Source organism: Trachymyrmex cornetzi, unplaced genomic scaffold (assembly GCF_001594075.2).
Source record: "Trachymyrmex cornetzi isolate Tcor2-1 unplaced genomic scaffold, Tcor1.1 scaffold392, whole genome shotgun sequence".
NCBI classification, from domain to species: domain Eukaryota; kingdom Metazoa; phylum Arthropoda; class Insecta; order Hymenoptera; family Formicidae; genus Trachymyrmex; species Trachymyrmex cornetzi.
Window position 1 is genome coordinate 430,644 of NW_017298663.1, and position 14,075 is coordinate 444,718.

Consider the following 14,075-nt stretch of genomic DNA (forward strand, 5'->3'; position numbering starts at 1 on the left):
TAGTCTTTAGTCCGGATCTACAATAGGCCGGTTGTTCCATCTTTTGGTAAATTTTATCTGTAAGGTAAATCTGGTAATCCGCGCATGTGATTGGGTAATCTTGCTACTTACCCAACAGGTAAATTTATCAAAAGGTGGAACAACCGGCCCTCAAACTAACCATTTCAGCCACAAAAACGATCACGTGACGACTTTTGTCGCGAAACTATTAGAGCGACGATTTTATACATGAAAAAGGACAAGAAACATTAAATTTTACATTTGAGCGACAGGTTCAATACGTTGTTCATATTTTTCATGTATCATTTGCGATATTAATACGCTGAATTAAACAGTTATTAGATTAGTCTGATTGCATCGAATCCTCTATCTGGATCAGTAATAAAAAAAAAGAATAAATTAGGTTATGTATATCGCAGTCAACGGTGGTCAACACGGTCGATACAGTACGTCAGCACCACAGTATAACCCCGGATCTACAATAGGTATTTTAAGCCTTAGGCGTCGTCTACAATACACGAAGTAAGAGTAAGAAGACCAATGACAGTCGATTATTCTTCTTACATTCGACTGTGATTGGTCAATTTCTTACTCTTACTTTTTACTCCGTGTATTGTAAACGACGCCTTAAGCCGTAAGAAATTGACCAATTACAGTCGAATTCAAGAAGAATAAGCGACTGTGATTTGCTCATTTCTTATGGCAAGGCTTAAAACTCTATTGTAGATCCGGGGTAAGTAAGAACAGTAGGTACACTTTAGGCCTGTTTTTTTTTTGCTGAACTTTTGGCTGAACTATCCGGGAGGAAAGAAGAGGAAGAAAGATGAACTGGTGCAAAAGTTCAGCCAAAAAGAATAGGCCTTCTGTGTCGGCACATTTGATCTTTATGTCCTACTCGGCCATGTTGAAAATTGTACAGAATTGTGCAGAACGATCGCCACTATTTTTAACTGAGTGTACCTACTGTTCTTATTTATACTGTATCAGCACTGTCAATAGCGTTTGACGCTTGTAGTTGAGACTGTTCAAACTACAAAATTTCAGCCGCTGGATAACGAGCAACAAATCTGTCGCTCTAATTGCTTATTTTAGCAGCACGTGAAAATGTACCTTTATATGCAATGGTAGCAATGGTACACCTTGTATTCTTACATCGTGGTCTCTACTGATATGTGCTGGAGTCCCTATCTCTGATCCGCGAGCATCGTGCTCAGCATCTGACAACTGTCAAATGGCAATTGCACTTGTGAACTTGTTATAACGTTCGCGCGATTAAGAAATGGCAGCGGAAATAAAGCCCGCCCCGGGAGTAAATCACGATAAATTCAGCAGCAGCCGTAAGCCGGTCCTCCTGTCAAAATTGGAGGGCTGCAGCGACGACGTTAATGCGGCTATCATTATCCCGCGGGAAGAGGGTGTAATCAGTGTTTGCGATGACAGGTACCTATCCGTAGATATTTTCCAAGACTGCGTATTTTCGATATTTTTCTTAAGCGCACGCCCTCTCATATGTTTGTATTATTATCTTGTCTCTCTTTATTTATATTTTCCACCTTTAGAATTTTTTATTTTCGTTGTGAAAATTGCGCGTAATTTTTTCACTACGTGGACACACCTTGAAACACCCATTTTTCTATTTTATACGTTACGTATGTACTGTTTACGTTCTTATATATTAAACAGAATCAGAACTGTATCAAATTGTATCAACATATAGAAAATTTTGATGTACATACACATCTACATATATTCGTGTGTGCGTATGTGTGGTATCTGGGCAAGTGCTCTCTCTCTAATTCTTAAACGCATACACACAGTTCTTTTATATATGTATCGTTATATCAATTGCAGGATATGACTTTTTTAAAAGAGTGACCTTTAATCACTTGTTTTACTTTGACTTTTTTTTACAGAACAGTTAGAGTATGGCTGAAGCGAGATTCTGGTCATTATTGGCCGAGTATTTGTCAATACATGCCAGCAGGTGCTACCTCTATGCACTATTGCGTAGAAACGAGGCAGTTATTTGTAGGCCTGGATAATGGAAGCATTAATGTATGTCATGTCACCTTTTACTCTGTCCATCATTAGAATTGTACTTGACCGGGATTATAGATATTGACTTGCCTTTTGAATTATAGGAATTTATCTTGGAGCAAGATTACAATCGAATGACAGCTATGCGCGATTATCTAGCGCACCAAGCAAGAATCACAGGAATCATTTTTGCAGCAGATTTTGAATGGGTTTTGAGTATAGGCCGTGATAAATTATTTCAATTACACAGCTCCGAAACAGGACAAAAATTGGGATCGTACCAAACAGACGCGTGGTACACCGCTCTACAGTATCCTTTTGCAAAAAGTCTTACGCGTTTGTACAAATGAAAGATACTTTGGTAGAACGTATTCATCTATGAGAAACTTAACTCGCGCGTCTACAGATTTGACGCCCAATCCAAACACGCTTTCGTAGGAGATTATTCTGGTCAAATAGCCATGCTAAAGCTGGACAATAATGGCGTTACCTTCATTACTACATTAAAGGCGCACACGGGAAGTATCCACACGTTGGCATGGGACTCGGAGAAACAATTGTTGTTTTCTGGTAGTTTTGATCAAAGCATCATTGTTTGGGACATTGGAGGTCGTCAAGGCACCGCTTATGAACTTCAGGGACACCAGTAAGCGCGCACGCGAAAAATTCTTTCAAAAATTTTGGTTGGTCGGAAATATTACTTAAGTTACTTTCAAAACATGTTCTGAAAAAAAAAATTCTCTCTTTCAGTAATAAAGTAACGGCATTATGCTACGCAAGCGTCGAACGCTTGCTCTTGTCCGGAGGCGAGGACGGCGTGATCGTTTGTTGGAATATGGCGTCAAATAGGAAGGAAACCGCCACTTGGGTCGAATCCGATGTCTGTCAGGTGTGTTTCGAGAGAAAGTCTTTAAATACAATATCAATGTTCCACTTTACAACATTACTCTAAGATGCTCCAACGTAATCCAGGCTTGTGGAAGACCCTTCTTCTGGAATATAAAAGCTATGATGGATCAACGACAGTTGGGATTGAGGCAGCATCACTGTCGCTATTGCGGTCGCGCGTTATGCGCTCGCTGCACATCGCAACGAATACCGATACCGGCGATGGGCTTCGAGTTCGAAGTGAGAGTTTGCGATCAATGTCACATACAGCTCAAGTCGGAAAAGTAAGTTGTCATGAGCTCCCATCATATTCTCCCTTAAGACTAATAGCGAAGACTAAGCAAAACATACAATATTTGCTTTTGATTTATGTAGCCAATCATCGTTGGCCTCTTTCCATGATGCCAAGCATAGTGTCATCGGGATGGATTTAGATGCTCCTAGGCGAAGATTATTGACTATCGGCCAAGATCGCGTTATTAAGATTTGGGATGTGTCCGCGCTCTTTCAGTGAATTTCTACGTGTATGTATGTCGATAATTTAAATTACGTGATATGAATCAAATCACTGAGAAATATCGTCATACTCGGAAGAATACTCTGGAACCTATTTTTGTGATTATATATGTAATTATGCCTGTTTGTGAAGTCGGTGATCGGTGATTACGTAATCCGAGTTGGACCGACAAACTGATAGAGTATGAAGCGATCATTTGTCAGTTTGTCGGTGATAACGCTAGAGTCTGCTTAATCCATATCCATATTTTCTGTATGAGAAATCAGGAAATAATTGGAGAGATAACGAATATGACGTAAACCTGTTAATTCAGTGGCATTGTCTTTAAACCCGATGTTGTATATTGATGTAGAAAAGTATTTACTTCCAGAAGAGCGCTTGCGCGACTGCGCAACGTGATTACACAAACGTAAATAGTATTATATATGTATATGCAAGATACATGGACTCCCTTTGAAAAACCAGGATGACGACATTGTGGTAATCACGACGCAACACAACACAACACAGATGTAATTAACAGTATTAAAATATCTTTCCGAGAGTATATATATATATATGTATAATATTGAATTTTTTTTATATAACATATTTACATGTTAATCGAAGATGGTTTCGAGATAAAATCTTTTCGTTAAATATTCGAATAAAACTCTTTATGCAATCACCGATTTTTTTTTCAAAATTTGCAAGATTACACGTATGTTACACATTGCGAATCGAGGGGCCCATATCTCAAGATCGTTTTGCAACTTTATACATATACATCATAATCGTCGTATATATTATACATTTTGTTACTATCAGAATCTTAAAAATATCTTTACGTTGTTTAAATAAATTTTTGATTTAAAAAATAATCAAGAAAGTACTGATTGACAACCGACCAGTGATGTAAGCATCGAAACTATTTAAGTATTAATGTGTTTTATCTGATATAAGAGTAGAGAGGGAGAAAATCTTTTAAGAATTTCCAATTCATTTTCTACATATTTTACATCCTTATACATTATTTAAAAAAACTACTAGCAATTTAAACATAAAAATCTTAAACTACTTATACTATCTTTGAATCGACTCAGAGAAGTAGCAATGCATCTTGTACCAAGTCCTAATCTTATTTATTATATAATTCATACAAGATTGTTTAATGTTATTGTATCGTATTGTGAGAAAACGCGAAGCAGACAGAGTATCCACTAGTGCAGTTAATAATACTAGTTACTTCTTGACTCGCATTCAAGTCTCTTCAAGTACAATAGATAGATACAAGCTATGCAAAGAGTTAATTCGCCCTTGACACAATTTCCTACAAATATTCTGTTCTAGAAATAATATGTGTGTATATATATATATATATATATACACACACATACATAATTTATTTCCTTGAATGCAAAGAAAAAGAAAAATATTACTTTATAGATATTGCTCTGTCGTGTACCTTGCTGGCTGATAAAAATTTTATCAACATTTGTGAAAAACGGTCAATGATGAGCTTCCTTCGAACTTTATGTGTTGAAAAATCTGAAAATTCGTAGATAGGTAAGATATAGTAGCAAAGAGCTAGATCATTTCACATATACGCCAGGCAATGTATACTGCATGCAATTTAATCAGTTCATCCTCGTATGATAAATGTATATACATACATACATACATAAAATGCATATCTTGTACCTAAACATTCGTATATACGTTAATTATTTCATCAGTATCACCATCGTCGCGTGATTTCTCCATCGCAATTTTGCAAGAAAGACGATCACTATGGAAGAAATCATCCTTGTTATCAAAATGTATTTAGATTTATTCGCAGGATAAATCTTGCATTTTGAATAGCCAGACGTGCGAATACAATTCGTACGTACGGTCCAAGTAAACTATCTATATTGAATACAAATACAAGTATAAGCTCGATTAGAGAACACTATAACAAGTATTATCGCATTTTTATATGTTTTGCTAAAAAGTATGTATATGTTTATATTACCTAAATAATATATGAACGTGCTTCTTATTATATAAAAATTACGCCACACGTGTTGCACGACCAAGTAACTGTGTATATTATTTATGTCGACTATGGACGGCTTGAAACTCTATGAAATTCGTAGTTGGCATGTGTAAAGAAACAGACGGATAAATGTTAAACTGTACGCTGCGACGATTGCAATTCACTACCGAAACACAGTATATAGGTACATATAAACTGCGAAAAATGTAAAAAGCGATTAAGTCACGTGTATGTATTCTACTCACACGTCGAATTGATACAAAATGGAAATATATTTTCAATGTAAAACAGTTGTGCAATCTTGTGGATTTTTTTTCGATGAAAATGAATAGGATCAAGTTTGCGCAGTTTTCTTCACACACACACATACACGCGCGCGCGCACAGAGAGAGAGAGAGAGAGAGAGAGAGAGAGAAAGAGATCGAATTATAATATATATTAAACGACAGGCGTGCGGGACATTAGGATATGTTAAAATGAAATATTATCAGTTTCTTTTGTTCGCATGCAAGTCGTCGACAAGACAGGTCGCAGCCGATAGTGCCGATTCTATATTAGAGACGAGATCGCATACACGGGGTATACATATGCCAGGTGAACGGCGAGATAGCTAATCTGTTACCTGACTGCAGGAAGCGATTCGACTTGGCGAACGCTGACGACCACCAGTCGGTCCGTCACAGTTGGTTGTGTACAGTGGTTGGACGTGGTATCAAAGTACCATCCCCTCGCCCTCGCCCCCGCCGCGCCGCAGCGAGTGTGCGAGCGCGGTGGGGACAGGGGAAGCGGCCCGAAGCGGTCCGAAGCGTGTAAGACCTTACCACCACCTTCGCGCTTAGCCAGCTTCCACCTGGCACTTGGGCACTTGGCACTGCAGACTGGCACACCCGATCCCAGCCGAACCGAACTCCGAAGCCGAGCGGACGTGTTAATGTGCCGGTTCACCGTGGTTCCATCCTCCGGAACAACGACGACGACGACGACGACGACGATCACTCTTCGTGTCTACCGCGCGACTCTCCAGGTCGCAACCGGTTGTGTTCGCTCCTGCGATCTCACCTCGATTATCTTGTGCTCGCTTACGTTTAGTCTCCATCATTACACGAACGCATCTCCATCTCGAGTCCATCTGTCCATTCTTCCATCCGTCCGTCCGTCCGTTCGTTTATTTATTTATTTATTTATTTATTCACTCGCTTGACCGTGCTCATCGTGCTGATCTTCAAAGAGAGTGGATATGAAAATCGAGCCCCTCATCGGAAGTCTAGTGCCAGTGTAGTGTCTCTTAATGGAGCGTGCCGCCGACATATAGCCGCTCTCGTCGTGTTTCTCGTTACTCGCAACAGGTATGTACGTGATGGTAGCAAGTTGGCGATTCATGCAGGATAACGTGCTCCTTCGTGCCCTCTGTCATTGCTCTGAATACTCCGATTGCAATCTCGAGAATCGGGACCGAGCTTATTATTCCTACAGTCCACCGAACAGGGCGGATGCGCATATTTCAGATGAACGAAGCGGAATGGAGGAGCATTTGGTTGCTTGATCGTTTCGGGAATGAATACGCGCGATCGTAACGATAATCAGTTTAGAAAAGCTCAACAACTTGCATGTTACTTAGGAAAAATGACAATTTAAGTTTCAAACGTTTCTGATAGCTTATTTCTCTCGATAGTTCGTTTTTCAAGAAATGTAATTGTAACTCCTCAAAGAACTTGCTCGAATGTTGAATTATTCCTCGAATGGAAGTCGTTCTCGGAAGAAATAACGGCGATGAGAGCTTTTCTAAAATAAGTTTCAATTCGTACTCACGAGAACCGATTAGCGTGGCCAGGTACTATCGTTGCAATTATTAATAAAATTATTTTTCCAGGCTGATTTTGTAAACCTTCATTTAAATGTGCGAAAACAAACTTTATTTAATACCGCACCGTATTTACCGGTAAATCAAAAGTTCTCGAGTTTTGTCCTTTTTAATTTTAAATCTAAATGCCGCATAATAGTGCTTCACGCTTTCCACGATTATTGTCGCGTGAATCGAATGCATCTTATTGCAGAGACGGTCGCTTTAATAAAAAAAAAAGTTAAGTGCGACGAATTGCTTCGATACATGTACGCGTGCGAATGTCGCAAGCGATAGGTATTACGATAGTAGAGATAAGTATGACGACGAGAGTGAGTGAGAGAGAGAGAGAGAGAGAGAGAGATAAAACTATAATTACGGGCTCACTTGACTGTTCGCTTATCTATACAGAGTGTCTCAATTTATTCTTTATGTGTCACGAGTTATTTTTTAATAATCGATTCTCTGACAGGATCTAAAGTGATCGTTTCTTCGTAAGTAGAAAACATCTCAAGACGATCGAAAGACGAATGATAAGTGACCGAAAAAGTCTTTTCGCAAATTACGCTAACTATGAATTATCAAATAGATTACGTTTTCGAAACATATCTTTTACTCTATTTAATTTTTGTTCTGAAGTTCGCTTTAATAACATTTTAATTTGAAATTTGACCGTAAGGATATACATATGACCATAACAATTGTAAAAGCTATAAACTGGAATTGGCTTCCTCGATTTTCTCGCAAAACGCAAAGGTAAATCGATCCCGAATTGCTGAAAGAATCTATGGCAAGTGAGACACCCTGTACACACGTTAACACTGATAACAATATTCGCATTCCTCAGAACAAACGTCATCTTTATCTCTTTTTAACAATTTTCTATTAACCGCGTATCGATACACCATTAATTAATTAAAACGCGATTAATCACTGCGATATCGATACATATTAATACTAATATTGATTGCTGTCATACAGGTCATACTCAGACTATAATTAATGCAAACTGAAATACGGTTTCCGGAAGACAATTCCTTGACTTATCCATGCAGTGTACTTTTACGTTTTCTCGGGAGGGCGAGTTATAAAAAGAAAAACAAGTTGTATGGGTTCTCCTGATGTGATCGATCCTCCGCGCCTCGTTTGATCACCCGTTAAAGTCTCCCGTGTGGCGCCTACGCCACTGACCGTTCTCCACAGATATTTTCAAAGTCAATGACTGCGACTGCGACTGCTCTGTGCTCACGCCCGTGCTTCAAGTTCATGGCGAGACAAGAATGCCCGCCTATAAAATTAAAACAATCATCTTATAATTCAAACGTTCGCGGAACGAATCGACGCAGACGTATACATATATATATATATATAATATTCGACTCAATCATCTCCGAATCTCATTTCTTCTCTATAATTAACAACGCAACAATGATTTAAAAATTTCGTAATATCTATTGTTAACGATAACAGATACGGAGTAAATAATATGTAATACGGAGTATGACATTATAAAATGTGACTTTGGATCGAATGACAATATTAAGATGCTCGCTCGCATAAATGATAACGTAATGCATTCGTAATTAGCAGCAGAAAGATGCTAGGAGATTTGTTAGAATTTTTAACTAAACAAAACAGCCAGCTAACTGATTCTCATCATTTCTCTTTCTTAATCTTTATACTGTAGTAACAAGATTTTAAAAACAGACCTACATTTTCTAAAGATAAAGAAATAATTTTTTTCTGAATTAAATCATTTTAGGATTGTAATGACAATATGGAAATTAAATAATCAAGAAAGATAATTTTGATTTTTAAAACTATTATGTAATTGTATTATTCGAATTTTAAGAAAGTCAGTTCTTTCTTTTTTTTTCTTGTGCGTTCGGTAAAAGCAACAAATTATCAAACTCGATGACAAAAACACACGCGCACGCAAACACACACACACACACACACACACACACACACACACACACACACACACACACACACAGAGTTGACGCAAAATATTCCTGAAATATTCATAAGATTCCTAAAATCCCCAAAAAACATTCCGAGAACATTCCATATGTGTTTCGCAAAATTTTAATATTTCCAGAAATTCCAGGTCTGATTGTTCTTGAATCAGTTTTTAAACAAAATTTTGCTTTGAAAAACACACTTCACACTTTCACCTTGGAACCTAATTTTATGGTTAAATGCTGCGCTCCTAATATTCTCTCCCAGATGATTCTTGTTAACGAGTAAATGCTCCCCGCCGCGGCCCTCTGTCGGCGGAAATGTGTACTGCTCGCTCGCTCGCTCGCGATTTTCGTGATATATACAAAGAATATTCATAGAATATTCTGAACATTTCGTCGACATTTGTATATTCTGTGATGATTCTTTCACTGTGTCGCAATATTCGGCACATTGAGAATACAAATCGAACTTTCTATGAATATTTAGCGTTAGCTGGGTATGTGTACCTATTCGCTTAGATCAATCCACGAACAATATTATCTTCTCTATCTATCTCTTGCTATACCCGTATAAAATCACAAATCAATAGATGGATACATCCAATTGATACGTTCCATCCATCACGATAAATTGAATTTTATAGCTCGTTTCGGTAAATTCTGTCGCAATCCGTTTGAAAATTGATCTGTTGTCGGTTTCCTCGTAATGTTAAATGTACCTAGATTGTATAACTTACAGAGCCATTGTATGACACATTATCGTGATAAAATCCAGATGCTCATTGTTACATGATCTCGAGTATGAAATCACAAATCTTGTCCTCACGCGGGATTGGCGTAAAAGTGTGCATCGTACTGTATAAGAAATTTAAATTAATCCGGAGAAATATTTTTTTAATTTACAATCTACTTATTATACAAATTTTAAACTGAAAATTCTGGCTTATGTGAAAAGAACGAAAAATAATATAACATCGCACCTATACAATCGCGCCGCGATGGATCTTATTGGAAAGATTCATTGCGCTGAAAAGAATCCTTTTTCCGCTTGAGTTTCTTGGAATATATGTATACTGTACGAAGCTCGTCGATTCATGATAACGCGGTGCAGTGGTATTGGAACTGCAGATGGCTGTGCTAGAAAAGAGAGAAAGACAGAGAGAGAGAGAGATCTTGAGAGGATTCTCGATGGATCTCTCGACGGAGCCGTATGGCACGGTAACGCAAACTGCCTAACCCACTTTTGCGAACAGGTTTGCAATGCTTCCGCACGCTAACGGTGATCGACCAGACATCTCCGACGAGCGTGCCGCGAGACGCTTCTCCTCTAAAGCCTGTTCTACAATAGGGTCGCAAGCCGAAAGGGCCATGGCACACAAAAAAAACTTGAACAGTAAGACATAAGCTGCAGTAAGCTAATTGATCAATTACAGTAGAATCCGTAAGGCATAACGTAAACAGTAGCCAGTCCAACATGTTGATTCCTTACTGCTTACCTATCGTCTTACTGCCTTAAATTTTTTATGTGTCATGGCCTTAAGCCGTAAGAATTTGGCCAATCATAGTTGAATAATGAAAAAAAGAATCGACTATGATTGGCTAATTTTTTACACGGCTTACGGCTTGCGATTGTCTATTGAATATCTATAGAACAGGCTTACCTAAATATGTAGATATAGCGACACGCATCTAGGACGCGTATATCGTCAGATTCTCGGGATTCAGGATTGAGTACCCTTGCAGATAGTAGCTTCTGATGAAATTCTCACTCGCGAATATCTTTCCTTACGTCTTTCAAGACTTTATACATATACATATGTATATGCGTAATAGGCCATTTCTAAAATTCACAGACCGAGAGTCTGTACAGTCATCTACCACTAGATAAAATTGTTGTATACGAATGCACGAAGAATGTACACGCACCACTCGATATATTTATATATGTATTTTTTATTTGTTTTTAGGCGGAGTGCCGACAACCACGACTTAAGAGATGGTCATCGTCACACGGGTAGGTTCTTATGTAGACGCTCATGTAAACATTTCCTTTGATTGCGGCGTTACTTGCGTATTATTTTGATCTTGCTGTAATAAGCGCTCATGTAAACATTTCCTTTGATTGCGGCGTTACTTGCGTATTATTTTGATCTTGCTGTAATGTACACGAGATAAGGGCGTAAGGGCACATTTCTACTTGATAAATTAATTTTTAACCGCTGCGATAACGCATTATATTCAAAACAAAAGTATTATGCGTGGTCTATAATGGGAAGTAGCAGTAGTGGATTAAGGAGTAGGAATAGAAATCGACCAATCATAGTTTATTATCCTTCTCACAGTCGACCATGATTGGTTGATTTCTACGTCTACTCCTTAATCTACTGCTGCTACTGTTGATTGTAGATGATGCTTTAGGTATTCGATGTCCTCCGATGCGGAGGACATGCTTCGAAACGCGTTCGCAACTTGTACTTTGTCGATGGTATGTACAGCAAAGAATTTCCTGCGGGAGAAAAGCGCTAGAAATTTACGTGTGAGCGCGTTAGCCAATCAAATATCGCGAAAGGCGAAACTAACAATAAGTAAATTCGATAAAGCCTGAGCGCGTACGTACGGTAGATCTCTCGCGCGGCTTAATCCATTACATTTACCGCTTTCCTCGTCGTTCTCCTCGAACACGGTCAGTAGGAATCTGTGACGAGTGAAAATAACCGAACAGCCAAGAATCGTCGTATTCTCTCGCGTTGTAAACAATGATAATGTACCGCCGCGCTAATTGCAAGTCACACTAGTCACTCCGATAATGCGACCCGAAGCGCTGAATGTACGCGTATTCTTTATTCGCAATTTGTTTTTATTATGTTTTCGTATATTTCGACAAATGTGATGCGTCTCCAGATTTGAAAATCTATAAAATATAGGGAATATTTGAAATTCAATTGCAAGAGCAAGAGCCTATAGCGTACCGGACTTAACCGGTTATTTTACACGAACGTTTTATAAAAAAAGATCTCGCATAGCGTTACGCTGATACCACATATCGTTCCAACTTTTCGAACGCGAGGTAATTGCCGTGCCGACGAGGGCAATAATTAGGAAATATTTAGATATCAGCTGGAAATAATAAATAAGGCGCAACATAATAAAGCACCTGTTGAAGCGAAGCGCGTTTCGCGATCGAAAGACTAAAAGAAAGGCTAAAAGAGACAAAATGATGGGAGGGTGTAATCTAACATGTCATATTTACATCGTTTTATTTTGTAACTCGATGATGGGTAACGTGATGATGGGTATCGTATAACGTGATATATCGTACAGGCGCGATGCCCTGACGTTAACAGTTATTACGGACTGAGAAAGAAAGAAAAATATTTTCGGAGAAAAGGAAAACGGGATAGAGAGCGTCGCGAGATTTACTTATAGAAATCAAGAGGACTCGGTCCATTGGCTTCCTTGACGTTCCCGACGCCGCGCCGTACCGCGCCGGTAGACGTCAATCGGTAAATCTACGAAGCGGTGGTAAGCGGGAGATGAGAAGCATCGCGTTTTTCGCGAAGGCAAGTGAAAGGCGACGATTACCAGCAGCAGCGTCACGTTTACCCTCAACAATTCACGTTGGACATCTCCGTCTGACGACCAATGAAACATATGCGATACATTCCAGTCGACACAACAAATAAAAAAGTGACATCAACATATAATTTCGCGCTCAATAATATAACTGTTATATAACAATACGAGTCGTAACTTAAGGAGCATATAAGCCTAATGCTGGATGTCATTGGCTAATTTTCCTTTATTTCAAAATAATATATTTATAACACGTTTTCGACTATTTATCTGGTCATCTTCAGTAATATAAAATTGCTTGCCATCAATAATTTGATATTCACTGTAATCAGTTACAATTCAAATTCGCCGCAATATATATTTATATACTATAAATTCTCATATATTGTCAATGATTCGTTTAGTCGTCCTATTCTTATGAGTCGAAAAACATTACTTGTTGAAATAATCACAAACGTCTGAAATCATCACTCAGCAAAAAGTTTGTAGATAGCTTAAATGAAAATTGCAGGATGATCATATCCAAGATACAGAAATTGGCACTTTTGTATTGCAACGACCATGATCATGTCGCAATGAACATTTACGGACGATACAATAAGGAAATTACAATATAAGGAACGATAAATAAAGATTACGGAAAGAATAATTCTATAATCATAGGACAACTAAACGAATCATTGACGATATGTGAGAATTTATAATATATATATATATATATATATATATATATGTATTGCGGCGAATTTGAATTGTAACTGATTACAATTGAATGTCAAATTATTGATGGCAAGTAATTTTATATACTGAAGATGACCAGATAAATGGTCGAAAACGTTATAAATAAATTATTTTTGAAAGGAAAATAAGACAAGGACATCCAGCATTAGGCTTATATGCTCCTTAAGTTACGACTCTTATTGTTTACAACTAAAGCCTTTGTTGATTATATGAGCCGTTTATTTTGAAAGTGGCCTAAGTCCATTTTTCAATGTTTTGTTGTTGACCTTTGTAGTAGCGTGTACAACTTGAAGTTAGCTGTCATAAACATTTTTTTTTTTTTAATGGACTTAGGTCACTTTAAAAATAAACGGCTCATATTGTATGTTATATAACACCATGTATTATCAGGAGACGCGGTGGAGTCTCCCAACAAGTATATTTTTTGTAGTACATAATATACCATGTTCATGAAATACTATATTACATTTAGGATTGTCAAGTGCGAAATTATAATAA

The 14,075-nt window shown here is 38.0% G+C and overlaps 2 protein-coding genes across 2 annotated transcripts in view; both read left to right on the forward strand.

The window, feature by feature from the left end:
* The first annotated feature begins 1,194 nt into the window (after positions 1 to 1,194).
* On the forward strand, positions 1,195 to 4,737 carry Wdfy2 (WD repeat and FYVE domain containing 2). Its single transcript, XM_018512040.1, has 7 exons — positions 1,195 to 1,440; positions 1,914 to 2,055; positions 2,142 to 2,347; positions 2,444 to 2,683; positions 2,788 to 2,926; positions 3,010 to 3,209; positions 3,301 to 4,737. The coding sequence occupies exons 1-7, from the start codon at positions 1,280 to 1,282 to the stop codon at positions 3,437 to 3,439; spliced, it is 1,227 nt and encodes a 408-aa protein (XP_018367542.1). The 5' UTR covers positions 1,195 to 1,279; the 3' UTR covers positions 3,440 to 4,737.
* A 1,181-nt stretch (positions 4,738 to 5,918) lies between these two features.
* Positions 5,919 to 14,075, forward strand: part of ck (unconventional myosin-VIIa ck) — a 21,587-nt gene continuing 13,430 nt past the window's right edge. The window contains exons 1-2 of the mRNA XM_018512005.1: positions 5,919 to 6,805; positions 11,231 to 11,277. Coding sequence (XP_018367507.1) covers positions 11,260 to 11,277 — 18 coding nt within the window. The 5' untranslated portion in view covers positions 5,919 to 6,805; positions 11,231 to 11,259. The remainder of the gene's footprint in view (positions 6,806 to 11,230; positions 11,278 to 14,075) is intronic.

What these genes read in the sequence shown, in the direction of transcription:
- Wdfy2 (XM_018512040.1), top strand. Translation starts at nt 1,280, where the DNA reads ATGGCAGCGGAAATAAAGCCCGCCCCGGGAGTAAATCACGATAAATTC. An exon ending in TATGAACTTCAGGGACACCA is followed by an intron (nt 2,684 to 2,787) that starts GTAAGCGCGCAC and finishes TCTCTCTTTCAG; the next exon opens with TAATAAAGTAACGGCATTAT. An exon ending in TCGAATCCGATGTCTGTCAG is followed by an intron (nt 2,927 to 3,009) that starts GTGTGTTTCGAG and finishes AACGTAATCCAG; the next exon opens with GCTTGTGGAAGACCCTTCTT.